Source organism: Myxine glutinosa, chromosome 3 (assembly GCF_964187855.1).
Source record: "Myxine glutinosa chromosome 3, kmMyxGlut1.1, whole genome shotgun sequence".
Classification (NCBI taxonomy): domain Eukaryota; kingdom Metazoa; phylum Chordata; class Myxini; order Myxiniformes; family Myxinidae; genus Myxine; species Myxine glutinosa.
In genome coordinates, this window is record NC_136263.1 from 176906107 (window position 1) to 176930607 (window position 24501).

At 41.5% G+C, this 24501-nt stretch overlaps 1 protein-coding gene across 3 annotated transcripts in view; it reads left to right on the plus strand.

The window, feature by feature from the left end:
* LOC137423036 (exocyst complex component 6B) overlaps positions 1 to 24501 on the plus strand; it is a 392907-nt gene that overhangs the window by 360566 nt on the left and 7840 nt on the right. For all 3 annotated transcript variants that reach the window (XM_068109815.2, XM_068109816.2, XM_068109814.2), the window contains exon 21: positions 18540 to 18652. In XM_068109815.2, the coding sequence (XP_067965916.2) occupies positions 18540 to 18652 (113 nt within the window). The remainder of the gene's footprint in view (positions 1 to 18539; positions 18653 to 24501) is intronic.

The following is a 24501-nucleotide window of genomic DNA, read 5'->3' on the forward strand; positions in this document are numbered from 1 at the left end:
TAAACTAAAGCTGTGGCAAGTGCAACTGGAAAGGGGAAACACTATCCACTTTCCCACTCTGCAAGAACAAAAGCCTGCTGTGACATCTGAATATGCTGCTGAGTGTGCAAAACTCCTCCAGGCATTTGGAGAGAGGTTCCAGGACATGAAAAGTAAACAAAGGGAACTGAACATATTTGCCATGCCGTTTAATGTGGAACCAGCTGATGTGCCTGACAACCTACAACACAAAATCATTGAGCTGCAAAGCAATGACGAGCTCAAAGCTAGGTACAACAACCTCCCTTTGCTCGAGTTCTACAAACTGTATGTACGTGCTGAGGATTTTCCCATTCTGAGGAGACATGCACTGAAGTTTGCATCACTGTTTGGGACGACCTACAGCTGTGAGCAGTTCTTTTCAAAACGGACTCTTGCAAAAACTCGGTTCCGCTCAAGACTGACTGACCCAAACCTGCAAAACCAGCTGCGAGTAGCATCATCATCACTACCACCTGACACCAAACGCCTCGCCAAAGAGAATCAGTTCCAGCCATCGCATTAGGTGAGTATGTATTCAATAATTTAGCATGGCCCTCGAAGGATGTTCTAAAAATAGAAATGGCCCTTGACAGGAAAAAGGTTCCCCACCCCTGATCTACAGCAAGATAATGACCCTAAACACACCTCCAGGCTATGTCAAAACTACTTTCGAGGAAAAGAACAAGACGGTAGGCTTCAAATCATGGAATGGCCAGCACTGTCTCCAGACTTAAACCCCATCGAGCTGGTTTGGGATGAACTGTACAGAAGGGTGAAAGCAAAGCAACCTACAAGTTCAACACTTTTGTGGGAACTTCTGCAACAGTGTTGGGAAGAACTTCCCGAACAATATTTGATTTCCATTATAGAAAGAATGCCACGAGTGTGTTTGGCGGTTATATCTGCAAAAGGTGGCTACTTTGCTGGGTCAAAAATTTTAATTAAATTTTGTTAAACAAAATTATTCTATGATTTCGTTTTTATCTCCAATTGTTTATTTGTTCTATGCTTAATTTCAATGTACATTGAGACATTAAACTGTGTAAATTTCAATAAAAACTGGAAAAATTGAGGTGTTCTAAAACTTTTAACCGGTAGTGTATATACATTATACAGTCACGTGAAAAAGTAAGAACACCCCATGTAAAGTTTTGACTTTTTCAACATATTTCAACATACAGCTATTTGATTTTCATTTCAACAATATTGACAGATAAAGGTGATATAATATAACAAATATCATGAAACATTTACATTTTGTAGTCCATTGTATAATTTAAATAAACATAAATGCAAATTCTCATTTGGAAAAAGTAAGTACACCCTTGGCTCTAATAGGTGGTATTGCCCCCTTTGGCAGAAACAACCTCAAGTAGGCGGTTCCTATAACTGTCTAACAGTCTCTGACATCGACTGGGATACATTTTTGCCCACTCCTCCATGCAGAATTCTTTCAGCTGTGCGATGTTTGAGGGGTTTCTTGCATGCACAGCTCGTTTCAAATCCCCCCACAACATCTCGATGGGATTTAGATCCGGGCTTTGACTTGGCCATTCCAGAACCCTCCATTTCTTTCTTTTCAGCCATTCCTTGGTGGATTTACTGGTATGTTTAGGGTCATTGTCATGTTGCAAGGTCCACCATCGGTTGAGCTTCAACTTTCCGACAGATGGCCTCACATTATCCTCAAGCACCCTCTGGTACAATGAAGAATTCATAGTGGATTCTATGATGGTGAGCTGTCCATGCCCTGATGCAGCAAAGCTGCCCCAAACCATAATATTTCCACCACCATGCTTTACAGTTGGTATCAGGTTCTTGTGGTCAAATGCTGTCTTTGGTTTTCGCCAAACATGTCTTCTGGTACTGTGGCCAAATAGCTCTACCTTTGACTCATCTGTCCAGAGCACATTGTTCCAGAAGTGCTGGTCTTTGCCTCGGTGTTCATTGGCAAACTTTTGTCTTGCCCTGATGTTCTTTCTGGACAGCAACGGTTTCCTCCTGACACACCTCCCATGCAGATCAAATTTGTGCAGCCTCTTTCTAATGGTAGACTCGTGCACTTTGACATCAACAGTGGCAAGAGCTACCTGTAGGTCCCGTGATGACATTCTGGGGTTCTTAGAGACTTCTTTCAGCATCTTGCGGTCTGCTCTCGGGCTGAACTTGCTGGGGCGGCCTGGCCTGAACAAGTTGGCAGTTGTTTTGAATCTTCTCCACTTGTAGATGATCTTCTGGACAGTCGAATGATTGATTTCAAATTGTTTGGAGATCTTTTTAAATCCCTTCCCAGACTCGTAGGCATCTATAACCTTCTTTCTGAAGGCCTCAGAGAGCTCTTTTGATCTAGGCATGGTGACGCTGCACACTTCAACAACAAAGAGCAAACCAAACTAAATGTCTGAGGTTTAAATAAGACAGATTCCTCCAAGATCCTCTCTAACGATGTTCTAATCATTTGCACCTGAGCTGGTGCACCTGATTCTAATTTTAGGTATTTGAAGTAGTGATAAATGTAGGGGTGTACTTTCTTTTTCCACATGTGAAATTTGCATTTATGTTTATTTAAATTATACAATGGACTACAAAATGTAAATGTTTCATGATATTTGTTATATTATATCACCTTTATCTGTCAATATTGTTGAAATAAAAATCAAATATCTGTATGTTGAAATATGTTGAAAAAGTCAAAACTTTACATGGGGTGTACTTACTTTTTCACGTGACTGTATATGTATGTATATAATTATATATATGTATATGTATATGTATATGACTATGTATGTATAATACATATACCTATATGGAAGATATAAGCATGACATTATTTTCCAAAATTCTTACAAGTTGAGGATATGTCATTGTTTGAGTTCTATAACCTCTGTCTAACGTCTCTGGCAGAGGTAAAAACAACAAGTCAGTAATTATGAGAAGTGAGCTCTATTTGGGAAGTGCAGCAGAAAATGTGGTCTCCGTCTGTCTGTCCACCAACGGTTGTTGGATGGTGTCCAACACAGAGGTTGTTGTTTGTTTGTTCTCAGGTCTTATTTGGAGCTGCATCATTTTGTTTCTTTTGTTTTAAGGCTGGGATGTATTGGTGTGGTGTAAACAAACTCAAAAAGAAAACCTTTGTGGAGTATTGCGAGACAAATTACTAAAGCTCTTACAAGTTCATGCATCGTGGAAATTGTAGTCCATTAGAAGGTGCTGAACCTCTTACCATAACGCATTCTGCATATTTGTTTTCCATCTTCTTTCTGCCTTGACTTTTGGATATTTCCCCATGTGATTGATCAAACGCAAGATAAAGGAAGAGATCTGGCACTGATGATAGAGTTCAAAGGCAAAGCGACTGTGACAAGGGAGTGTCAGCCCATTCTAGGAATTGGTAGTTAAGAGACATTCGAGCCTCTTTGACTTCCAAAGCCTTTTCTTTCTAGTAATTAACTTCATCCAAAAAAATTATGCTTTCTCTCAGAAGAGCTTTCACATGAATTATATTTGAATAAACAAAAATTTGTACTTTGGTTGCTAATGTATCCTTCAAAAGTACCGTATTACCAACATTTGTGTACTTGGGCTGTGTTCCACACTTTTGACACTGGAAATCACATTTCCATGCAGTTTGAATGTTTTGTTGCATGCACTTCAGTGTTCCTACTCACTATATTCTCACTTCTATTATGATGTAATCTCCAAACAACTACCGAAATTGGTGGTCATCCTGAACTTCAAAGTGCATGTATACCTTACATTGGTAGGGGAAGGAAGGAGGGGGAAATGTGAAGGGTGAGAGCGTGGGGTTTGTTGGTGGAGTAAAGGAAGACAGGAATGGAAAAGGGAGGCAAGGGAGCTGGAGAAGAGAAGGCTCTCACTCCTTCATGAATACCCAAACAGCATCGTCTGCACCTGCCGCCTTGCGGTTGTCACCCAGGTCAGGCAGGGGCCCGTCGCGGCGTCAGGGGTCAGCAGACAGGCTACAAAGAGCCCGTCCAGGATCCCAGGGAGGGGCAGACTACAGCCGCACAATGCGAACAACACAATGGTCGAGCAACTCCTCCCCCTATCTCATTGCTGCTCTTGCAATTCCACTCATCTCTTCACTTACTTCCCCTGCTCATCTGAACCTTCCATTTAATTAGAGCAACTGTCATTCTCGGAACGCTTTCTCACTGATCCTACCTCTACTGGCTTGACCTCGACCAGTTTTAGGCAAACTTTTCTTTTCTGGAATAAGTTAGCGTTCGGAAAACTGCAATGGAACATTCCTAAAAGTCTACTTCTCCACAGGAGAGCAAGTCAGTTTTGCATTACCCAGCCATCTAATTTTATAATTCCGAAATTAAACTGCATCTGTTCCGTTCTGCTCCACAATAAACTAAATAGGCCAGTTTTGGGGTTTTCATACTTCATTGCAATCAGTTCTTGCTTGTAGTTTTACAGAATTAACTTGCATAAAAGAAGAGTTTTGTTAGAAAAGAAAACATTTGGTTGCTTACATTTCAAGGCAGACCTTTCGGCATCAGCTACATTGAATAAAAGGGGGAAAAAATTACCTAGTTGCTTTGGGGATCAGTTGACACCCAGGCCATTAATCACATTTCCAGGGTGTGGGAATGTACACTCAGTTATAGTTCTTTGCAAAGCATCCCCTTCAAAATCTTCCTTCTCAAAGCGTAAACAAGGGATATAATGAACATATTTGCATTTGTAAGCCATTCCATGGACTCATTTTTAAAAGCGTTAATTAAGCGTGACGTGACGGTTTGACAAGCGAGACCCGGAAGCGTCATATACTGAATTGTGTCTGTCAGCACTGCTGGTATAATGGGCCGTGTGAGCACGACGGCCTTAGACTCGTCTATGATTGCCCCCTCCGTCAAGCCTGCAGCCTTTTCTGCCTCTTTGCAGCTGACAAAGCACAGTACACCAACATGGCTCACAGTTTAAATATACATTATGAAACATTTTGTTATTTGCATTATTTTACGTTTTCTTTCCAGCTGAAATACAATGAAAACACTCGCGTGATGAATACTACAAAATACCGTAGTCGTTGTAAGGTCTGTTATCACTTGTATAATAAGATTCTGTTTATTTAACTTTTATTTCATTTGTTTTCCCTGTGCTTTTTCTAAATGACTCTGCTGTTTGCTCTTTTCTATTTGAACCTTTATTTATTTTGTTGCCTCATTATGATTTCATTTATCATTTACTTTTGCCACTGCTGGAAAAATCACCTGCGCGGTACTCATGTCCATTGGAACATTTTATCTTTGTTTGCTTGTTCCTTTATCTTGCTTTAACGTCGCTCTCCTCTGACTCTTAAGAAGCGAATTCGCCATCTATTAATTTATGGTATTATCTAAAACCTGCTCGCAATACATAAATGATAAATTATCCAGGATGTGTGTGTGTGTGTGTGTGTGTGTGTGTGTGTGTGTGTGTGTGTGTGTGTGTGTGTGTGTGTGTGTGTGTGTGTGTGTGTGTGTGTGTGTGTGTGTGTGTGTGTTCTTTTTTTCATCTCCATTTGTGGGTTTCAGGAGGTGGTACGGAGTCCTCCCAGGACGCAAAATATCCACCTCCTCTTCGGTAAGGGATCACAGTTCATGGACCAAACTGTTCAACTTTTTCAGAGTTTTGTTCCAAGGGCTCTTTTCAGGATTGTCACGGAACCCCGGATTGCCTCCAGTTGTAGTTCATTTGTGGTAATATTCCTGGGGATTGTTTTCAAATCTCAGTGAGGTTCTTCTTTATCATTCCGTGTGTGTGTGTGTGTGTGTGTGCGTGCATTTGTTGTGAATGGCCCAGGATAAGGCATGTTCTTTTTCTCCACAGCACCAAACAAATTCCATTGCTATTCCCTAAAGAATCTCCGTAAGGTGTCATTTTGTGTGCCCTATTTCATTTGACATATTGACTCAAGAATGCAGTTTTTACAGAGTGGATGGGAATGTTAGTGAGCTTAGAAGGGAATCGTACAAGTTTCATTGGCTTCAATTATACTTTTTTTTGTTTGTCTGTCTGCACTCTCTCAAAAATAGAAGAAGAGTTCATCCAAGTACATCATAACTCTGTCGAAAGTACACACAGCATGATAATCCTTTTGTTTTTAGAAACCTCCCCCAATATGATAGGGGGATGCTTATATCTGTTGTTGGGTTTGTTTCTACAATTAGTGCCCCCAGTTTTTAATGCTACCTCTGAGTTTCTTCAACCACTCGGAATACTAAACCTGCATTTGGTTTGTTTGTTTTTCTCGCCTTTTCTGCCAATGTCCGAGCTGGGACAATCAAAATGAAATTTTGCATCAATAATGGGAATAAAATGTGGAGTTGACATGATTTTTTTTTGACTTTGACCTAATTATAAACAATTTAACATTTTTCACCAAAACTCGACTGAGGTTTGTCCTATCAGTATGAAATTGCCCTCTCTAGATAACCTAGACCCTAGAGAGTAAGGCTCATTTATGCTTAATTTACATGGTACCCCTCTGGGTTAAAGGTCAATGTCAAATGGCAGTCTGAAAAAACTAATGCGCTTTTTTGTCATCGCCCAATTTTGCCAATGCGGAATCTCAAAGACCTCTTGGTCTTCCAAGATTTTCCAACATCATAATAGTGCACTTGTACTGAAGCTGTGTAGCTGATATTTGATTTGCGTCCTTGACCTACTTTTTGGAATTGTGACCTAATTAACTCGAACCACCTTTTCGATCATAACTTGACTAATTACCTCTGCCACCGAAGGTGGATGCAGGTTATGTTTTCACCCCTGTCTGTCTGTTTGCCTGTCTGTTTGTCTGTCTATTTGTGAACAAGATATCTCAAAAAGTTGTGGACGGATTCGGAAAAAGATTGGCAGAGATGTACCGTATGTGACAAGGACAAAACTATTAGATTTTGGTGAAGATCCAGATTCGGATCTGGCTCGTAGAATTTTTTAAGTGATTCTTCACTTTTGGGAGTTAGGGCCAAAACTATACATAGCAGGATATCTCAAAACGTTATGGGTGGATTTGGATGAAACTTGGTGGGGCCGGCTGCGTGTGTGACAAGGAAAAATCGATTAGATTTTGGTGAAGATCTGAATATGAATTTGGATACGAGAATTATTTAATTTACAAGTGATTCCTCACCATTGAGAGATCAGGTGAAAAGCGATATATAACATGATATTTTAAAATGTTATGGACGAGTTATGAATAAACTTGGTGGACGAGTTGGTTCGGTGATGAGAACAAGCCGATTCGATTTTGGTTGAGGTCCGAATCCAGATCTGGCCTATCAGTGGAATACAAAACAAACTGTTCAGCCTGGTGGAGGTATACGCTCTGTCAAGTGCCATTCTAGTTTTCCTATGTTTTTCATGATGTTGAGTTTATGGATAGAATATAGATGGGCACACCTTTTCTTAATTTACACTTTATCCCTAAATGGTGAAGGTCAAGGTCATATAACGTAGTGAAAAACATGTGGCCATCATTGGATCACGGGCGCCCGGGGTGGCTTACCCTTGGCTATCGCTTTGTGATCGTAGATATCTAGTTATTTGTGCCCTCATTGGGACTTTGGCAAAGCTTCTACATTTTTCTGTCTAATTCCATATCAGTCATTTTGTCTTTCCTGTCTCGTGAATCATTGGAACATCATATTTGCATGGAGCTATCATGTTTCATTGGGTGTACATCACCTCTCCCCCATCCCCAGTATAGCCTACTTATTAACAAAGTGGTTAAGCATTTCAATGTGTCCAATGTATAATACTCTATGCTGCTGAAACAATTATTTAGCAAAGGTTAAATTGGTTCGCAGTTGCCTTCCTAGCAGTCATTTAGGGCAGGAATTTGGAATTTGTGCCAGCGATAACTCACCTACTCTTTACGAAAGATACTTGAGATATTTAACATCCATCAACAACCACTGTGGGCAGTCAGGTCCTCTGGCTTTTGCCCTTCTCACCCGAGTTGGTAATTTTGTCGTACCTCGACCCTTTTTCTGCGAAGGGCCAAGACGGTGTCGGTCCCCACATTCTCAAACCTTGCTTTTCTGATATTGCTTCTCCTATGTCTGTGCTCTTCAGCCTGCCCTTTTTTGGCTGTCCTGTATTTGCCAAGAAGTCATAAAACATCCTGTTCAGTTGAAGGGTGCAAAAAGGAATCCTTGCAACTTCAGCACAGTATGCTTACTTCTGTTTATCAGCTGTCATGGAATCCATCATCACTGATGGCATCGTTTTTCCTCTTTTCAAGCAGCTTGGTCTCTGCCAATTACTTTTGATTCTGTCATAGTCACTCAACACTAGAAATGCTGCTGCTCCTCTCAGCAATGATTGGAAGTCCTAAATGTCAAACAAGAGGTCAGGACTGTCATCATGGTCATATCTCAAGAATTAAACACAGTCTGGAATCTGCACTACTCACCAAGATCAGTGATTTTGGCATACAGGTTCGGCTTCATACCTGGCTTTCTGCTTTTCTCCACTCACGTAGTCAATCTGTTGCTGCCAATTGAACTCTCTCGCCTCTTCTCCCATGGAAGGCTGGGTTGCCTGAAAACTGTGTCTTGGGCCGAGCCTTGATCCTCGACTACATAACCGACCTCTCTGATGCTCTGGTAAACCGTCCCTTCCTTTTTTCAGTTCAATGACTCCAGATTATGCCGTGCAGTGTCCCCATCCTGTCAACCGGCAGGTAGCGGCTGTGTCACTTTCTGCTAATCTGGAATTGTTTAGATGCTTGCCTGATAAAGGGTACATGTCTTTCAGTCCTGGCAAATCAAACTCTCATACTGTCACTGATAGGATCATCAAACAAAGTCACCACCTATCTGCTTCCATGAGCAATTGAGCAGCCACTGGAAAAGGTTTAGTCTCTTGAAATTCTCACCCTCATGAACAGCCATGACCTCTCCTGGGCTGACCATATCGCAAGTTGGTTTCCAAAGCCAACCACGAACTTGGAATGCTCTGTCTTTCAAAGTCATTCCTTGAAAGAATTAGAACTCTTAGCTTAAAGTCCTTGTTCATAGTTCATCGCATCTGTCTCTCCTGAAATCTGTGAAATCTAAAGTCCTCAACATTAATGGCATCTCCCGCAATGAAAGCGAAGCTCAAGGCATGTTGCTTTAGCATCGCACGTGAGACGTTGCATCTCCAAGAGATGGTGATGAATAAAAGAAAATGCTTGAGGAAAGATCTTTTTTTTAAAAAAAAATTTGTATTTTCCTATCTGAATGCATAATTGTTTGGTTTTTTTTGGTGGCATTTCATGTGCGCTTTAAAGATGATGGATGTTTTGCACCACTCACTGTTTAATTAAGTCCAGTCTGTGTGTGTGTGTCTATGTGCACGTGGTTGTATGTATAAACCAACAAGGAATTTCAATGAGATTTCTGCTGAGCAAAGAACGAGGTTCCATCCAAGGTGCTTGTCTAAAGGGACACAGCCTAATGGAACGCAAACAAAAACTACAAGGCAGCTGAGACGGACCCCAATGATTTCGTTGAGGAATGTTTAGGAAATATGATCCGCGGATTTGGCCTAAAAAGGTTTCCTTAGCGTCTCAAAGCCGTGTAAACAGGCTTCTGTTTGAAAGCGCCACAATTGAATTGTCGTGAAGCCCAGTGGAACAACACGAATAAAAAGAGGAATTTTTGGCAAAATCAGATTAGCACACTAAATATATAAATGCATATTGAATTAACTTTTTTGTTTCATAAAAAAAAATGCTTTCGTTCACAAAGATATTTGCTTTTTTACAAAGTTTGTGCAGTGATGAAGATAAAGAAATAAAATTGCCACATTTTCTGCTGCACTTTCCAAATAGAGTGCACTTCTCATAATTACTGCCATGTTGTTTGTTACCTCCACCACCGAAGGAGGCCAGAGCTTGAGTTTTCACCTCTATTTGTCTGTTTAACTGAGCAGAATATCTCAAAAAGTAATTTTTATTTTTTATTTTTTTGGATACAGGATCGAGGCTCGTGAAAGAGCTAAACGCCAGAAAGAAAGCGTGAAAGAGCAAAAGCTAAATGGCCAGATTCGGACGAAACTACGTGGCTGGGTACGTGGCAAGAACAAATTGATTATACTTTAGCGAAGATCCAAATCCGGATACTCATATATTTTTCAGTGATTTTTCACCATTGAGAGACGGAACTAAGAACTATAAGCACGATATCTCAAAAGGTTATGGACGAATCAGGACTAAACTAGGTGGATGAATTGAGTAGGTGACAAGAACAAGCCTATTTCATTTTGGTTGAGGTCCAGATTCGGATCCGGCCTATCAGTGGGATACAAAACGTAAACTGTTCTTTTCCGAGTGTCGTTCTAGTTTTTAATGTTTTAACATGTACGTGATCCAAACACCCACCCCCTCCCTACCTTCCCACTGTATATTATTTGTACAATTAAGCATATTAATTTTGAAGGCTCACTATGGCTTGGCCCTCCTATATTTTATTTACCCTTATAGATATGTCCTAATATGCAAACTCGAATACAAATTAGTGTTTAATGAAATTCAAGAACAAATTCAAACTAGAAAGCATCTCAACATGCAAAGCCTGTCCGCATCCACTTTGTACTGAACTAAACTTGACAAAAACAACAGCTAAAAAAAAAAAAGAAGTAAAACTTATTAATCATTGTTCTCGATATCATCATACTACAATTGGTGGGTGTGTTTCCAAAACTTTAGGGGTTTATTTTCTCATAAATTAAAATGGGTACATTTTTGGGAAACTTGATTTAGAATTTAATTGTGAAGATGCATATGCGCACGCAATTCTTTAATTTGAGCCTAATTAAATAATGCAATTATAACAGAAGATGGTTATATGAGCTAAAAGGGAATATTTATTGTGTTCACGGGGACCTGTCGTAGACAGGCGTTTCAGCTGTTTTCCAATATAAAGGTTTGATCAAATTTTATGACAAAAGCTCAAATGGTAAATAAAGAAGCATGGAAACGATTACAAAACCCAGCCGTCTCACGCTGCACAGTGGATGGGTTACTAAGGCCGACATGTGCTTACTGTGACTTTGCCATTTGACATTTGACATTTTGATCCAATTATTAGTTATTACTCCATATTGTCATCATAAAGGTTTGTTTAAAATGTTATGACAAAGGCTCAAATGGTGAAAACACACACACACACACACACACACACACACACACACACACACACACACACACACACACACACACTGAGACCCGGTCTATGTCCCATCTCCTGAGGTCCACCCATGTGTGAGGATAGCAGGCAAAAACAACTTACATACATACACACATACATACACACATACATACACACATACATACACACATATACACATAAAGACGTTGTTTCATAGAGAGATTAACAGGGCACAATTTGTATTTGTTTGATGCAATGGCAGTGCATGAAGGTAACGTTGATTACCATTGCCTAATACTGGAATGAATGAATGAATGAATGAATGATCGTTTTTTAAGGCCATTTTCCCCGCTAGAGCGGGGGTTAGCCTTGCGGGCCCCATGACAATCATGGTTCCCTGTTTGAAGCAATGTTTTTACGGCCGGATGCCCTTCCTGACGCCAACCCTTGGTCACCTCTTACGATACGCAGGGATACGGTGCACCTATTCTAAACCGGGGTACACACCGGGATCATTCATCCCAGCAAGCTGGTACTCAATTTGCCGACCTCGGGAGGATGACAGACTGAGTCAACCCCCCTGGCGTTAATTCAGCGATCGACCGGGATTCAAACCCAGGATCCTAGGATCCCAAGCCGGCACCCTAACCGCTAAGCCAACACCAGGCTAACTGCCTAATACTGTAATCTTCAATGGAATTGGAGAATTATGTTTTAATGCTTTCATTATTATTCTTGTTTCAAGAAATAATTATTACTCCCGCCAGGGAGTTGTGTGTGTGTGTGTGTGTGTGTGTGTGTGTGTGTGTGTGTGTGTGTGTGTGTGTGTGTGTGTGTGTGTGTGTGTGTGTGTGTGTGTGTGTGTGTGTGTGCGCGTGCATGCATGCGTGCACAAGATATCTGGAAAAGTTCTGAACAGATTTGGATGAAAGTTGGTGGGATGATTGCCCTTGGGATAAGGAAGAATTGATTAGTTTTTGGTGAAGCTCAGGATATTATTCCAGATCCAGTAATTTATTTTGGGAATTTTTTACCATTGGAAGATAGGGCTCATTTTTTTTAAACATTATCTTCTATATATTCTATATTTAACATTGTGATATGAAAATAGTTTTCATATTTGTTGGAAATGTAGTTTAAACTCGTGGTTATGCATTAGAGCGGTGTATTGTTTAGCAGCGCCATCTTCAATGTTCATTTTTTTTTCTAATAAAGACATATTCTGTCATTTTAAAACCACCAAAATGTGTATTAGGTTTCCCCGTTTCATAAAATGTATCGTTTGATACGTATAATGCTTTAAAACTTCTTTTTTTTAACCTCAGAAGAGATATCAACATTTACCTCAGCGAATGTCAATTGCGGTGTCAGTATTTGATGAACTTATAAAGACTTAGGTGACTTATAAGTGTGACCAGCATGTGCACGGGATTCTTCCCAGAAGAATGAGTGGTCGCATTAGCTTGTATGACTTAAAATGAGAGTTTTGTTTTGACGTTTGGGCCAGTTTTACATGTTGTATCCCTAAGGAATGAAACGAACGTTTTTCCTGGCTTACAATTTTATTTGAAGTCACACATGCCTCAAAATACACTCACTTATATAGAATTGAACGCTGAATCCGAAAATGGAAGTGAAATTGCCTTGTTTTTTTTTTTACATTATCTTCTATATATTCTATATACATAATATATCTGTGCAGTGTCTGTCTTGTGTTGTCACTGAACTACTCCCTCAAACTTTTGTGAAATCGTACTATTCCAACTTGACCCACGGTGGGAGTATGCGCTCTACTGAGTGGCGTTCCAGTTTTATGATTTGCGTTCGTTAAAATATTTTAAGTTTGGAATTTGTAACTTCTCCTTGTGTAATTTTTCTTTTTTCTTTTATTGGGTGTTGGGCTACCTTTTGTGGAATGATGGTTGCGAATGATCTTTGAACATGATCATAAAATTGTAAAATGTAAAAATGTAAATCAAACCACTAAGATTGAATGTGTAATGCGGAAGTAGTCTTTCTAGTGGAGGTTAGCGTCTATCTGTGTTTAGCGAATTGGTGCAACAATGTTGAAATAATAAAGAGCAATCAGAGATTGCAGACCGTCGCCAGGACCTGTTTTTAGTGTTTTTTAATGGCTTTTGTGGTAAAACAAATATGGCGGCCGAACCACGTGACCGATGACATCATTACTTTTTTCCCCATAGATTTTCCACCAATTTGTCCATAGTTATGCTCAAGAAATTTCATCTTGATCGTATGAAGTTTTGTACTCAAAGATGTGACGTCAAATTGTGACAGCACCTATGACATCATCATTAACATATTGTTACGGTACGCGGTTAAAGATGGTATGTTTGCCGAGCGGAGGCTCCGCGACCGAACAGTTATTCCCCTAACTAAAACCCGATTTACCCCAAACTTTGGCCGGATCGCGCCACCGCTATTCAATCGGGAAAACTCTAAAGCGACCGAATGCAAAGAGGAAGAAGACGTACAGAAGCGTAACTGGGTTTATTATTTACACACATATAAGCAAGAAGAAAGCAGTCACGTTTATTTACAGGGACATGAGACGCAGGTGACACAGTGAAATCTTTAGCTTATACAGACTTATTGTTACTACCAAGGACAGCACGAACAGAACAAACTCACGTACGCAAATGGATGGAAATTGCAGGCAGGAATGACAGTAGGTGGGTGGCTGGAGGAAGGCACGGAGCTGGCTGGAGTTTGATCCCGCACGGGACGTCGGGCTGGACCTCGACGGCCGCCGATGCCACCGATCCTGTCGTGTCCGTGGGGTAGCGGGTCGGAGCTGCTTGGTGGAGCCAAGCCAACGCTGCTGGTGGGGGGTTTGGCGTGACGGGTTCTCTCTCCCTCTCTCACTAACTCCAGGACTCTTTCTCTCTTGCTTAGTCCAACTCTTCCTCACCACCGACAACTCAACGCAACCCCTCCACTCTACGCAAACACTGACCACCACTGACGACCAACCCAGCTCTGACCAAAAAAACCACACACTCCGCTCTTGTCGTAGCTCATTCCGTAAAAGCTCATCTGCCGTCTGCCCTTGGGAGCTTCCCGTCGCGGGTTATATAGGCCCCGCCCCTCAACCTTTGCGAACCTCCCCCAAACGTTCTCTCTCCGCCCTCTCAAGCCAAACCCCTTGTTCGTGGTTGGTTGAATGGGGCTGACTCACTCCTCCCCTCTATGACGAGGTGGGGACCCGCCTTTCTTCCCCAACCCTGCCTCGTGGCCAATGGCGGCAATTGTTGGTTGGCAATGCGAATGGCAATTGACGAAAAGGGGGAATGGAGGTTTTTGGGAATGGGAATGAAGGGAATCTATCTTTTTCACTTGGTGCAATGGAGTATTTAAGTTAATGGGAGACACAGCCTTACTCTAAGACACATAATAAGATATAAGCTACTGAACAAGGGTATTCTATGATTAGCTGACGTGTATGCTTTTGGACTAATTACTGAGACGCCCTTTTTACCTTTATACAACTCTGGAGGCAGGAGGGGCCATATCCAACAATGTTCATCACCATCTCCAATATAATACAACACAATCAAAAAGATGCAATCCTCATATCCGCAACAATATGTTATTCCCCATGGAGAGTTCTTTACAATGAGCCATGTCTCAGTTTTTTTCTATGCAGCGCTTTTGGAGATATAGAGGTGCAAAGTTTTTCGGTTTTTCCAAGATGGTGTCCATACCACGTGACCTATGACGTCATAATTATAATTAAAAAATTCTACAGCAGGAGGTGCACCTATGGTGAAAATTTCCTGTCAATTGGTCCAACGTTTGGAGAGAAAATCATATTTATTTTGTGCGGACAAACAAACAAACAAACAAACAGACAGACAAACAAACAAACAGACTCAAATGCAATACCCTCTCCTCTGGCGAGGGTAATAAACAGGCCATTGATCGAGGTATGCTAACCACCACGGAAAGCAAGTCGAAGCTGACGTTTCGGGTGTTATCCCTCCTTCGGAGCAAAAGATTCGAGGCTGGACTTTGTTTGCATCTTTTCCTTTTGCTCCTACTAAAGCGTGCTCACACTGCACCGTATACCTTGACTTTTCCTTTCTGAGCCCACCTGTCATGAACTCTTGGTGCCTTGTGGCTTGGCTGGGTTGATGTGCTGGTTCTGTGACGATACAATTAGGAGGGGTTAGCTCCAAGTTTCTCGCCTTAACCTCAGGTGCGCAGCAGATTAACCTCGGCTGCGGCATTAACAGGGCTTTGATGTGGCAAAGCTGTGGTGACAAAAACAGTCGTTTGAGCATCCAAAGCACTGATAATGGCTTTAATGCCATGATGGTATGTAGCAAATGACATATGACACGGTATTGGTGGAGCTTAAAAAGGCCATGAACCTTCAAACCAACGGCTGCTCTTAAGAAAGCTTCACATCGTCATCACTGAAACAATTTCATTTTTACTTGTTAAGAACGTTTTTTAAAGCATTGTGACTGGTACACATTGTAAAGATTAACAACGTGTTTGGATTTGTGGATGCTGCGTTGGTAAAGAATGAGAGATAGCAGGATTTTGTGTGGAATAATTTATGGAAAGGCGAGTCCCTTGCTTCCACTCGCCATTTCACATCACAGTTTTGATCAGTATCCAAATTTGTATCCGCCACTGCAAAAAAGTAAAGGAACTTCCACGTCTATTTTTATTTGATTCTTGCCAGCCTTTGATGAAGCGTTCAAATTTGTAACTGCCAGGGCGTATATCTGCCAGACGTATATCTGCCAGGGCGAAAGGTTCGTGGAAAGGCAAGGGCGTACACGAAGCTCAAATTTCCCCGCAATATAGCACAACAGCCCGCAGTCAAATATCTGCTTTAATCCTGCAACTTCAATCCCCGGTATTATCGGCCTGAACATAAGAGAGCATGCACTTCATCTTATGAAGCTGAGGTTGACGTTGCTACAGTGACATCACAGTGAAGCATTCCACGGCCAATTGGTTGTCGCTCTACCGGCGTTTCCAAAACCTGTGATGTGACGAGCCCTGAAGGTGAAACGGCTTGTTATACCACGGTTGAAGTTGCAGTATAACTTTTAATGATTTATCTCTGTTTTGTGTTGTTGTTTTTTTGTTGTTTTTTGAGAATATCAGGTACCCAATAGTTTTTTTGGCTTTTTTTGATTATTTTTTTTTTTGGTGGCTTTTCTTTTGTCACTCCTCTCACTTTATGGGTATCTTTAGCATTACATTTGTGCGAGGCACCTTTTGCATCATTTTGTGATGAAAAACAACTATTAGTAGATATATGTTAAATTATTATCAGCTGATCTCTCTTCTTTCAAACCATTTATCAGCAGCTTGCTTTTTAATTTATTTATATCAATATTTCTTTTGGATACAGTAATTAATGCTTCTGGAGGAGTGAGAACACAGAGCAGATTAGGATATAACAAAATGAAAAGAACAGTAGAAAGAGGGTGCGGTGGAGGGAAGGGGGATGCCAAGGGCAGAGTTGAGGGCACTCGGTAGAGAGCATACCTCCGCCAATAGGCCGGATCTGGATCCAGACCTTCACCAAAATATAATCAGTTTGTTATTGTCGCTTACCCAACTCATCCACCTAGTTTTGTCATAAACCGTCCACAACGTTTTAAGATATTGTGCTATATATCGTTTTGGCCCCATCTTGCAATGGCGAAGCATGACATTATCTTATCCGGGTCTTCACCAAAATCCAAACAATTTGGCCATGTCACACACACAACGTGTCTGTTTCATCCGAATCCATCCATAACTTTTTGAGATATCATGCTATATGTCATTTTTGGCCTTATCTCTCAATGGTGAAGAATCACTCAAAAAAATTATAGTATCCGGATCTGGATCTTCACCAAAATCGAATCGTTTCCTCCTCGTCACACACCCCACCTGTCCACTAAGTATCCTCTCGATCTATCTTCAACATTTTGAGATATCGTGCTCATATGCAGTCAGACAGACAGCCAGACAGACAAGCAGGTGTGAAAAGAAACTCCGTCCACCTTCAGTGGTGGAGTTTAAAAAGTCAAGTGTCTTTGTCTCTTGATTCATTGAAGAATTGACAAAAAAATTAACCATGAACGGTTACTTGATGACTGGGCATTAATGAGTACAGGAGGTGTGTACCCCGATTTAGAATAGGTACACCGTATCCCTGCGCATCGTAAGAGGCGACTAAGGGTTGGCGTCAGGAAGGGCATCCGGCCATAAAAACATTGCCTCAAACAGGGAACCATGATTGTCAGGGGGCCCGCAAGGCTAACCCCCGCTCTAGCGGGGAAAATGGCCTTTAAAACGATCATTCATTCATACCTACGACAGCATTTGATTGCTGTAAGTAGAAGAAAGAATAGCTATATCCATTAGGTATGATCAGAAATTCACTCTGAATCAGAATCTGATGAAATGATTCCATCGTAATTGTCCATCGCTGGCATTTCATCCACCAGAACCTCCTTCTGTGACTCGGAATCGGAGGATTCATCCTTCTGCTCATGTAGCACTGGAGTATCTGGCTGCTGGTCCTGCTCGCCATGTTGGGATTCTGTTGCCTTACTGGGGACCTGTGGTCCAGATGCCTCATATTCATTCACTTCACATCCATTTGATGAGATCTCCATTCGATCATTCAAAGTATCATGCAACAAACTGGTTCCATTGGCAGTTTTCACCCGGTTCATGCAACATAATCCCCGTTCACATGAGGCAGTGGCTGGACTGAGTGAGTCGGGAGCATCTGAACCCAAACTTACGTGATTCAGATGCTGTGGATTCTCTCGGATCAAGTCACTGTGTAAATCCAGAAGATTCCCTCGTAGTTTTCAAATCCCACTAGGCTAGACATTGTGCATTGCCCCTTTTAAGTTGTGTGTGGGGTAATTTTCTCCAATGCCCCTTTCCATGTCATTCTTCCTCACTCTAGCCATCGTCGTCTTGCCGGGAATTCTCATCAGCGACCCTCGGTGGTGCCTTGCCCTCGTCATCATATCTTGGTCACCTGTGTTGTCCCCGCTTTCTTTCTTCGATGTTGTGTAACCACCCAAGCTTTCACTTCTTAGGTTTCTCCCATATTCTTGTTCAGGTTGTTATTGTTGTTCATACAGTTTGTTCTTTTTTCCTTTTTCTTTTTTAACAGTGCTCATCACAGTTTGATATCTGATCCACATGAGACATTGCAAAAAAAGAACTAACTATATTTGAACAATGTTTGTGGTTAAACCAGTGAAATATAAAATGACTCGTGCTGTACTACGAGCCATCTGCAAAGGATTGAACTTGAATGTTTGTACTTTTTAATCTTTTCTGAGACGTCTGTTTTTACTTTATTTGTTCTAGTTGCTGGACCTCTTCATGGTGTGGGATTGGTCCACATACCTGGCAGACTATGGACAGCCAAACAGTAAATATCTTCGAGTGAACCCCGGCACGGCGCTTGTTCTCTTGGAGAAGTGAGTATCACTTGTTGAGCAATTATGTTGCGCCCGACATTTTGATTTTATGACATTTGTGCAGTTATCTTTCAAGTTTCAGTCGAAGCCTTGTTACCCATGCGCACTTGCTTCTGATCTGTCTATCCTGGGTTCGAATCTTCACCCAGCTATAAATTGATATCACTGTGTTTCACGGGCAGTGTGTGCGCCTTCCCGCGGATGGACGTTAAGCTGGGCATCCTGTCTGTTAGTATTAGTTGATGGACGTTAAAATACCATGGTGTCCTTCCCGAATAGATGGCGAGTTATTGCCAGCACCCTGACCAAATTGCAAATTTTAATCACCTTCATCGAACATCAGGCTGGGCCAGCCGGTGTGTGAAAAATTTGGGCCAAAATACTTTTCCTGGTCTATCCCATGAGAAAGTGGGAATAATTGTTATGGTGAAAGAAGAACAACTTTTTAAAATAAGAAATTGTCGTCCGCTGTTAGTACGTTGCTGTTTTACCCTTTAGCACCATGCTCTTCCATGAGCCTAAAATAGATTTACAAAAAAACATGATTGTTACCTTTTCAGTATTTTTGATCTGCCATATGAAGTGCAAGATTGAGTTAGAATTGAAAAGAGCGAATAACACAGTGTTGAGTGAGGGTCATGTTTTGACAGCAGAGTGATGTGTGAGTATAGCAGGGTGATTCCATTTGTTCTATTTTGATCCTTTTTGAGCCACACCTCGCACTCCACGAGTCCCTTCTTGCACTCTGTTTCGGTAGCTAAACGATATCTCAGGTTAAAATGTCTCTGATAGCTTCTTCACTTATTCATCAGCATGTACCGACGTGTTATTCTCCAATGGGGTGTGCTACCCTCTTCAACGTGCCATCGCTCCCTTTGTGTTGTGGTTTCATGCATTTGTGGAGGTCTTTTTTTTTTTTTATGTAACCGCACAAGGCAATTCGTCACGGACAGGTACAACTTGGAAGGCTAAAAACAGTTTTTTAAACCGAATATTGAAGAATATATAACAATAAGGCGTCATGCAGAGCATGCTATTTGCAAAACCCACCCCCTACCCAAAATAAAAAGTTGCCATGGATACATCAAATTGTCCATTTCATTAAGATTAAAATTGACGATCTTAATCAAAGCTCGGGTCAATTGGATTTAAAAAAAATTGCTGATTTGTCAGATGAAAATGGATTATATTCAAAGTTTGACCTTGAGTTGACCTCTGACCTTTTGACCTCAAAAATAGTTTGTTTCCCAATTCATTGATGCACTATATAATTGCTGCTTCATTTTCAAGTTAATCGGATAAAAAGTGATTTTTCAGATGAAAATTGATGATTTTAGAAGTTTGACCTTGAGTTGACCTTTGACTTTTTGACCTCAAAAATAGTTGGTTTCCCAATTTAGTGAATCGATGTACAAATGCTGTTCAATTTCATAAAATATAGATTTTATTGGGTCATTTTACCCAACAACTTCACTTTGTTTTATACAAGGTGTGTGTGTGTGTGTGTGTGTGTGTGTGTGTGTGTGTGTGTGTGTGTGTGTGTGTGTGTGTGTGTGTGTGTGTGTGTGTGTGTGTGTGTGTGTGTGTGTGTGTGTGTGTGTGTGTGTGTGTGTGTGTGTGTGTGTGTGTGTGTGTGTGTGTGTGTGTGTGTGTGTGTGTGTGTGTGTGTGTGTGTGTGTGTGTGTTTTTTTGGTGTTGGTTATTATCTCAATATGCAGCTTTCAGAAGGTGAAACAGAGTGCTCCCAGGTATCAAAGCATTGAACGAAGGTTCACAGAGGATACATTTTCACCCCAATCTGTCTGTAAGCAGGATATCTCAAAAATGTGTGGAAGGATTCAGACAGAGCTTGGTGGACAGGTTGGGTGTGTAAAAAAAAAAAAAAAACACCTTTAGAGGCCATTTTTCCCCGCAAGCGGGGGTTGGCCTTTTTCGGGAACTGTGGTTGTTGTTGTTTTTCGGTCCCCTTTTTGAAGCAATGTTTTACAGCCGGATGCCCTTCCTGACGCCAACCCTTTTTGCCGCCTTTAACGACAAGCAGGGAATTACCAGTGAACTGGTACTCAATTTGCCGACCTCGGAAGGATGACAGGCTGAGTCAACCCCCCTGGCGTTAATTCAGCGATTGACCGGGATTCGAACCCAGGATCCTAGGATCCTAAGCCGGCACCCTAGCCGCTAGCCCAACACCAGGGACTTCTTGAGCACAATCTAGGAATAAATTAGTTTAGAAAACAAATAATGATGACGTCATTGTGGTGAAATTGTCATCTAAGTTACAAGGTGTGGTTACAAGTTACAAGTTACAAGGTGTCACAAGGTGTGTGACAAGGACAAATTGTTTGGATTTTGGTGAAGATTCAGATGCTAGAATTTCTTAAGTGATTCTTTACCACTGATAAATAGGGCCAAAATGATATATAACACGGTATCTCAAAAAGTTATGCACCGATTTGAATGAAACTTGGTGGACAGATCGGGTGTATGACATGAGGATGAATTGATTCAATTTGGTGAAGATCCCGATCCGGATGCTGTAGTTTTTTTTTATTTTTCAAGTGATTCTTCACCATCGAGAGATGGGGCCAAAAATGATATATAGCACGATATTTCAAGATGTTGTGGATGGGTTATGATAAAATTTGGTGGAACGGTTGGGTGTGTGACAAGAACAAACCGATTAGATTTTGGATAAGTTCCGGATGCAGATTTGGCCTATCAGTGGGATAAAAAACGTTAACTGTTGAACCTGTCGGGGTATGCGCTCCACCAAGTGCCCAACTAGTTATTTTTCATTTTTTTTCCTCAGAAACTTAAAATCATATTTGAGTTGAATTTGGCTCCCCTGTTGTTTGTTCACTGAGCCAATACAACCAGGTCACATCTAGTTCGGAGCAACAGCATTTATTCCGCTACAGATCCATGGTGTTCCTCTTATTATTAATTTTTTTTCTTTTGTGCACTTGATCTAATCCATAAACTTATCAGCAACAGTTCAAGTTACCCAAAATGAGGAATACTGACTAATTTCAAAACTGTATGGTTTAGCGGCGGCAACCCCATCAGGGGTTAACACAACGAATTTTTCAACACTTTTATAATTAGATAATTATGCACCATGTTTATTGTGGAGCTTTTATTTTCTTGGAGCTCTGACATTTCTCTTGTGATTGTTAGGATTTGTTGATTCAGATAAATATTCTTCTTCCAAACATCCGGGAAAAGTATGCCTGCTTATTTTTCCTCCATATTTTGTGACGAAGCATTGCATCAAATTCGTCTTCCTCCATGATTCAGGCGTATTAATGCCTTGCTTTGGCTGAATATTGGAGGAAGAAGGACGGGCAACCATGTGGCACTGTGGCACGAACGTGATTGCCGACACACATACAGTGAACAATGTGCCATGCCTTCTTCTTGAACTTCACCTCACATGCAACTTGGGACAATTGTGTACTGTTTTGTAAAATATTGAAGCAAGAAAGGTCTTGGCCTGGTTAGCTTTGTGACCGAGTTAGTGTTGTGCCATGGGTGATGCCATGTGGAGGTGTTGCACTTGCCGTGTATTTATAGTTTATATACAGTATCTGTTTATTTACTTATTTATATATTTACTTATTTATATTTATTTATTTATGCATTTATTTGAATATATTTATTTAAGGCTAACCCCCGCTATAGCAGGGAAAATGGCCTTAAATGCCTGTTGTGTTGTTGTGTTGTATATATTTATTTATGCATTTACATTGTATATATACTGTATATAATTTTCATTATTTATGTATTTACATACAGTGTATATATATTGTTACGGACCACGGATAAGGATGTTGATTTGCCGAGCGGATGGCACCGCGGCCGAACAGTTACCCCGACTAACCCGATTCCCGAACGTTGGCCGGATCGCGCCACAGATATTCAATAGCGAAAAGACAAAGGCGACACGGATGTGAAGAAGAAGAAGAAGACAAAAAGGTTGGCAATACTACTAAATTTATTCCTATTATATACACGCTCAAAGTAACCAAGGAAGAAGGAAAGATAATAAAATAATGTACAGAAGATATTAGAGACACAGTGAAAATCGCTAGCTTACCTACAGTCTTAATTAACCCAGGGACAAGACACACAGAACAAACTCACGTACACAAAAGGATGGAAAGGCAGGAGGTGGATGGCTGGAGGGAGAGGAAGGTCCAACGGGTCCTGCAGCACGATCGGCGCGTTTCGCAGCCGCCGTTCCTTCGCGGCCCTGCTCAAAACTGCGTCCAGGCCCCAAGCTGCTGTTGTTGCTGCTGTGGCTGTGTGGACGTCGCGTGCTCTTTTTAGGACTCGTCTCTCTCGTCTTGTCCAAGCTCATCGGGTCCAACCACTCAACTCAACCACTCAACAACTTGCACGTCTCCCTGTCCAACTACTACTCGGTTCTTGCGCGCGCGCTTTTATAGCGCCTCAGGCGATCAAGCCGCCGGCCTTCAGGACACGCCCATCGGTCAGCTCGCCTCGGCCCTGATTGGTCAGCACGGCCCTCTGGCTCCGCCCTTGATGACAATGGGCGGGCACGCCCTTCTTCCCCGAGCTGAGCACATGTTCAATGGCGGCTTTGGGGCGAAATCAGCAACCCACCGCTGTAACAAACCTGGCAAACTGCCCAGTGCGGTTGGCAATGGAGACTTGGAGGGGATGTAGCTGGAAATGGAGATTTTGGGAATGGGAATGAAAGGGAATCTATCTTGTTTCACTTGGTGCAATGGAGTGTCATCTTAATGGAAGACAAGGCCTTACCCTAATACACATAATAAAGATATAACTATCAACAAGGGGGAAATCTATGATTGGCTGACGTGTATGCTTTATGGAATTAACTACGGGAACGCCCTTTGACCTTTATACAACACTGGAGTGAGGAGGGTCCAGAATAAAGCAATAATAATAAAAAAACACAATAAAAAAACACAATCCTCATATCCACAACAAATTTTTTTTTTTTTTCTTTTTTAATATATATATTATTATATATATATATATTTATATATATATATATATATATATACATATATATATATATCAGTCACTATGCGACCCCCATATCATCAGTGGAGAACCGCCAGCAAGGTGTCCCATACAGCTGCTGCTGCACCTTGCTGGGAGCGATGAGCACCGCCTGCCACACGGTAACGTTATCTCTGGTATCCACTCATCATATGGAGTCGACCTGGTTGCGGTTGGGAGTTACTAATAATGGTATCTGTAATCTGGTTCTCCAACCTAATGAGCGGACAGCATGACGTCATCGCCATGCATGTCCGCATTGCCTGCAAAGCTCCAGAGGAACCATCTAGCAGTGCGTCATTACGGATTATAAATTCAGATACTGTCACTAGTGCATGCAAAACTCACAGTTACCGACCTGGTTTCGCCCTTGTTGGGGCTTCATCAGGGCAACGCAGTGAGGCTTTCCATACACTTGTAACTCTGTGAACCTTTCGGTTTTTATATCAGTCACAATGCGACCCCCATATCATCAGTGGAGAACCGCCAGCAAGGTGTCCCATACAGCTGCTGCTGCACCTTGCTGGGAGCGATAAGCACCGCCTGCCACACGGTAACGTTATCTCTGGTATCCACTCATCATATGGAGTCGACCTGGTTGCGGTTGGGAGTTACTAATAATGGTATCTGTAATCTGGTTCTCCAACCTAATGAGCGGACAGCATGACGTCATCTCCATGCATGTCCGCATTGCCTGCAAAGCTCCAGAGGAACCATCTAGCAGTGCGTCATTACGGATTATAAATTCAGATACTGTCACAAGTGCATGCAAAACTCACAGTTACCGACCTGGTTTC